Source organism: Bombina bombina, chromosome 5 (assembly GCF_027579735.1).
Source record: "Bombina bombina isolate aBomBom1 chromosome 5, aBomBom1.pri, whole genome shotgun sequence".
NCBI lineage: Eukaryota > Metazoa > Chordata > Amphibia > Anura > Bombinatoridae > Bombina > Bombina bombina.
Genome location: NC_069503.1, coordinates 327,576,506 through 327,582,929, shown reverse-complemented (window position 1 = coordinate 327,582,929; position 6,424 = coordinate 327,576,506). Strand labels below are relative to the sequence as shown.

The window sequence follows — 6,424 nt, the reverse complement described above, 5'->3', positions numbered from 1 at the left end:
TTAGTTTTGCAACAGTGAAATTAGAAGAAAATATGCAAAACTTCCCAGATCTGTAGACAATTTTTCTTTCCTTCCCTCTGGTTAAAAAAAAAATATATAAAAAAAAATCCGAGCTCATACTCCACCCACAACTTTCCTGTGCTTTCATTCTCCAGCTTTCCATAAATTGACACCTGAATAAATGCCAAGCCCCTCTGGGTATATAAATGGGAGACATCAGCTAGCAAGTTCAGTGATAGAGCAGACAAGGAGGAATTCAAGCACACTCTGTTGGCTCAGTCATGATTCTCCCAAGCATTCAGTGCTGTGTGTTTTACTTTTCTTGTATCCTGTTTAAGAGATCCCTGGCTTTCAAGAATGATGCTACAGAGATCCTTTACTCACATGTGGATAAACACATCCAGGAAAGTGCCAATAACAGCACTCTGAACCAAGCCAGACATGGAGGCAGACACCCCAGCAACTCACCTCTGGACAGAGGCAGTAAGTGTTTATTTAATTGCACTAAGCATATATAAAGCTTGTCATAATATTAATATGCTTACCCACTGCATGTTGTTTGCAAGGCAAAGGTCAGACAGTGAAGCATTGCCCTCTGTCATCTGCAGGAAACGTCATTATTGGGTAAATGCTATTTTAAATGAAAAGATTGTCACAGAGTTTGTATACAAACACTCTAATAGACTGGGATGGAGAATTGTGTAGAAAAAATATTGATTTCACAGCACCGCAATAGCATTTGCTCTAAAAACAAGAATACTTTGAATATGTGCTGTTTAAAAGGGTATTTTATTTAAATGAAAATCAGCCAGTTGAATGAATTGTGTCTGCATTATAGCATTTTCTATTTAAGACAATTATGTGCTGTTAACTTGTAGCACTACATTTCCAGCCGGTGGAAACTGATCTATTTAGCAAGGAAATGATCTGTTAACACCAGGCTGTAGGAATTCCTTGCATTTCTGGGTCATCTCTAAATGGTTTGGGAGGAAAACCAGATTTGCCTCCTTGATTTTTTTTTTCTCTTTTAAACTCAGCTCTCTATTTTATTCCCAGCTGGGATTCCATTAGAACTTAAATTAATCTAACAATCTTGACAATGTTTATAAAGTGAGTAATTGCAATTTTAAAATGCAGATTGAAACTGTAACTTTCCACTCAATATTTTTCTTTTGAAGTCTGAGATCATCATTATTAATTATGTGAATATAACTATTCCAATTACACCACACTCCAATGCTATATACACACACACAGCACATACACACACACAGCACACACACACACATACATGCACACACACAGCACACACACATAGCACACACACACACACAGCACACACACACACACAGCACACACACACACACACACATACACACACACAGCACACACACACACACACACACACACACACACACACACACACATATATATATATATATATATATATATATATATATATATATATATATATATATATATATATATATACACACACAGCCACAAAATACATTTAAAATCTTTCTTTGAGGTTGATCACAAACCTTTAGAAGAGCTTATAGAATGATGTATCTACAAAATTCACCATAGACATTTTTGTGGGGCAATAGAAAGTGTTGGAGGCAATGGAACCTTTAATTAATTTAAATGAAGGAAATAATCTTTTCATTTATAAGTTCTAAAAAACATTCAATTTTTATTGCATTCATTGTGTAAAAATTGTGCTTTGTACCATACTCCGTAGAGAGGCCAAAAAGCAAATCCCATCACCTAGGTTTTCAAAATGCTGCAGATTGTCCAAAGCAGCTATTTAATTTGCAGTGTCTGTAGGTTAATGTGTTTTTTGTCCTCACTGGTGAGAATGGGAGAAGCACAATTTTACATAAAAACTCTCTATGGTCCTTGGAATGCATGTGTAGGCGCTTTGCATTATGTTTACATTTTTGTGTCAATATAATGCAATGACCTTTCTCTAAAGACAACATGGCAAGCCATTTTTTTTAATTCTCTTTCACTTCTCCTGATGTGAAAACATTCCAAGAACAAGGATCCTAAGTTCATTCTACATGAAGTGCTATATGTTTTACTGTCTGTTAGAGCAGTCACACTGTATATGCATGCACTTATCATTATGTACTTATCATTATGTACTTATCATTATGTACTAACAGTATGACCATTTCTACTAATTTGTAAAACCCATAGACACCACACAAGCTACTATTAGCCTGTATGGCCTTTATTGTTTCTGTAGTTAGAAATTGAATTGTAATTATCATATAGTCGAAAAACAACTCAATTTTACCATCAAGCTAGCAACAAAAAATAAAATAAGTTTTGTTGCAGAATGGAGAGAGAAAAAACACAAAACAATCACATAATTAAATTATTATTTCTACTGCTTTATATTTAAAAGATATTTTGCTGTTTGAATCAGATATGTAACACTATACATTTAGAAAACCAGCAATAACATTAAAACAGACAGTTTTATTGGTATCTCTTTCGTACTATGTGTTTAACCCATGCATTGAAGCTCCTGAGCAGAACACAGCCAATGATGGAAGGCTACATGGGTATGCCTCTTTTTAATAGTTCACTGGCCATGCCCTGCACAGAAGCTGCAATGTGTTGCAGATTCCTAGTAGGGACCTTAGTTATATGCCAACTGCTTTGCTGGAGTTAAACACATATCATGCGAGGGGCAAATCTGAGTTTGTGATTTTGCTCTAAATTGTTCCTTTAATTTCACTTTTGCAAAAGCCACAATCCATATAAATAAAGTGTCATATACTATTCACAAGAAATATATTCTCATCCATGTGTTTAGAATTTAAACAACAAGTGGTTAAATGAAAACTTTTGCTGTTTAAGGAAAATGATAGTATGAGTAATGGTACTAGATATCATTGTAAATGTAGTTGCAACACTTTTTTTTTAACATTTCCAAAAGGCATTTTAAAATTATTTTACAGTTTATATGAAAAGTGATATATAAATAAAAGGGTAAATATAATGAATTTTATAGAAATGTCACTTAAAATGAAAGTCAACCATAGCGTTTTTGAAACGCTAGGGTTGACTGTTGAAACAAATAAAGGGCACTGTCATTCATGAAGTATAAGATACTTGTGCCTTTATTCGATTCAAGCGTTCCCCATTCTTAGCTGTTACAGCAGCCCACGGCAAACAAATATTTAGCTGTTTTGTTGTTTTTACCTCTTAGCAAATAACCGTGCGGTAAATCCGGCTCCCATGGGTGCCAAACTGGATTTACCGTACGGCTATTGACTAAGAGGTGAAAACAGCACCTCTTAGCAAAAAAAAATTTGGCCGTGGGCTGCCGTAGCTGCTAAGAACGGCGAACGGTTGAAATGAATAAAGGCACTTTCTGCATGACGTATATTATACTTCATGAATGAAAGTGCTCTTTAGTTGTTTCAATAGTCAACCCTAGCGTTTCAAAAACTTAAGATGAATCCTTGTGTCAAAATTGTTTTACTAGTTTTATATCCTACAGTTACTGAATAAGATAGTGTATATAAAGAAATGAATATATGTATATATAGTGGTAAATAAGAAAATCTATGAATCAATATGTTCTACTTTTATACTTCAGTACTAGAAGAAAAGGGATATGCTGGATAATTATGATATTTCTTCCCACTCTCACCTGTCTATGGCACTTCAGAAATGTAAAGTTATTATCTAGGCATAAAATACTTTGATTTAGATCCAGCATTTGTTTTTACTTCCTGGCTAAGCACTTATGAGTCTAAAGCCTCTAGCTAAAGTAAACATAAGCACATTCTAATGAAATCTCCACCACCCTCTGTTTGCCTGGAGCAGTTTTACCAATTTTAGCTGTCTGGATCAAGATGAACAGAAGTTAAATTTGGCTTCATTCCCATGGTTATATTAGTCATGCAATGTACAATGTTTCCTGGGATCTCTGAATATGATTGGGAGGATGACCTAGAAATGTATAAAGGTACAAAGTTAATTAAAGGGATATGACACCCAAGAAATGTGTTTTCTGATTTAGACAGAGCATACAATTTTAAACAAAGTTTCCAATTTACTTCTATTATCAAATTTGCTTTGTTCCCTTTGTTGAAGAGATACCTAGGTAGGTGTCCGGAGCACTACATAGCAGGAAAAAGTGCTGTCATCTAGTTGTCTTGCAAATAGATACCATTCTTACAAAACTGCTGCCATATATTGCTCCAGACATGTGCACACTCCTGAACTTTTTTTAAACAAAAGATACCTAGAGAACGAAGAAACTTTGATGATAGAAGTAAATTAGAAAGGTGTCTTAAATTGCATGTTCTATCTGATTCATATTTAGACCATTTAAAAAAATGTTACGATTGAATACATCGGCTTCATTTTTGAGTGTAGAATGCAGATTTTTGTATATGTGCATCTGTTCCTTACAGTCACCCTTTCCATGCTTTTAACAAAATAAGTAAGAGCGGATCTTAAAGTGTGTCAGATTTCTTTAGTGTGGCCTCCAACCTTACATATTACATTTCCGTAGACAAAGAGAAACATTAGGGTTTGGTTACAGCTTGTTGGAGTTGTTCAAAACAATAGAGATATCTGAAATGTATAACCAGAAAAAGAAAACACCATAAATATGTGAAAAAAAAATCTATTTAATGTGATCTTTTTGTAAAACATAGGATTATAAACAGATGGGTGTTTAGTTGTCACGAGTTGATTTAAAGGAGGGGGGAGGGGGAGTTTGCTTCATGGCATTCAAATCCATTGTCCTAAGATTTATGTGCATAAATATTAAAGTAGATCTATTTATAGAGAATTCTTTCCAAGATGGTAATATAAATCATAGTGTTTATTCAGTAGAGAACATTTTTATTATACAGCATTATTTGGATTTATTAAACAACATTACATTGTATAAGTCTGTATTTTCCATGAAAAGTAATTTTTTAATTTTTTTTAATTAGATGTAGGTCATCATCAAGTGGGATGCAGAGAGCTGAGATCTACAAAGTATATTTCCGATGGTCAGTGCACCAGTATCCGGCCCATAAAGGAATTGGTTTGTGCCGGAGAATGTCTTCCTCTTCCTATTTTGCCCAACTGGATTGGAGGTGGTTATGGTCTTAAATACTGGAGTAGAAGAAGTACGCAGGAATGGAGATGTGTTAATGACAAGACGCGCACTCAGCGTATCCAGTTGCAGTGTGAGGATGGCACCAGTAGGACCTACAAAGTCACTGTTGTCACCGCTTGTAAGTGCAAGAGATACACCAGACAGCACAATGAATCGAACCATAACTATGAGGAAGCTTCACCTGCCAAAGCTATTCCCACCTACCAACATCACAACTCTCATTCCAATAGAAATAGGAAAAGACTAAGCAAGATTGCTAAGCACATATCAAGCTAAAGAATGCAAACGTCTCTAATGAACTAATTAATATGGTGACGTGCTAAAATGAATGTCCCATAAGACTTTGGCTTCTGTCTTTGCTAAACTGGGAACTCCATTTTTAACTTTAGTATTCAGTGAAGACTCACAGTTCAAAATCCTTTCTATCTAATCTTTAACAACTTTTGAAGGGCTTTTACAGGCCCCCAGTCAATTAATAATGAAATGCCTTCAGTCTAAAGGAAAAAAAACAATGCTAAATGGAAATAATATAAACATTTTGCTTTTTTTTTCTTCACACAGTTAAATGGCTGTTTTGTACAAATAATGATGGCAATCAAAAAAAATTAAATTGAAAATATAATAAATATTTATTTGTCATTTTAATTAAGCGACATCTTCCATGTTGGATTGGCTTGTGACAAAGTGCAGGGTCATTCTAACACAGCAGATGTAGCAGAGCTTTTAAATGTTATTTACAGTTGTACAGTATATTGTGTGTTTTATAGCTTTTTCAAATATCAAATTATTTTCCTACATTTTTGTAAGTATATTAACGTCCGCATATTTGTACATAGTGTAAAATAATTATGTTGTATTTGTGGTATATTTTTTACATTTTTCATTTGTACAAACATTTGTTTAAATGTTTATTAAAAGTTATGTGCAATAAAAACCAACATGTCTGTCCTTTATTACATTGTATATGCTGATATTATTTAGCGACTTGTGTCTTTTAATTTACATTCAATATTATATAGGATAATTATGTGAATCATAATGTGTAAACAAATTATGCAGGGTGACAGTTTATGGCAAAGGAGACAGATGTCAACATCTGACGCACAAACACACAAGCAGATTATGAAATGAGTGGCACTAAAATATAATGTTTAAAAAGTAGGCATTCAAAGCGGTATGAAACCCCCCAGCACAATACTTTTAAATAATTAACAAATCCCCCATAAAAATCTGATATTTTATGTCCCTTTAAAGACTAATGTAAGTGAATATAAGCGACTA

The 6,424-nt window shown here is 34.0% G+C and overlaps 1 protein-coding gene across 1 annotated transcript; it reads left to right on the top strand.

The window, feature by feature from the left end:
- Nucleotides 1–213: 213 nt before the first annotated feature.
- On the top strand, nt 214–6,077 carry SOSTDC1 (sclerostin domain containing 1). Its single transcript, XM_053712985.1, has 2 exons — nt 214–483; nt 4,974–6,077. The coding sequence occupies exons 1-2, from the start codon at nt 282–284 to the stop codon at nt 5,417–5,419; spliced, it is 648 nt and encodes a 215-aa protein (XP_053568960.1). The 5' UTR covers nt 214–281; the 3' UTR covers nt 5,420–6,077.
- Nucleotides 6,078–6,424: the final 347 nt, after the last annotated feature.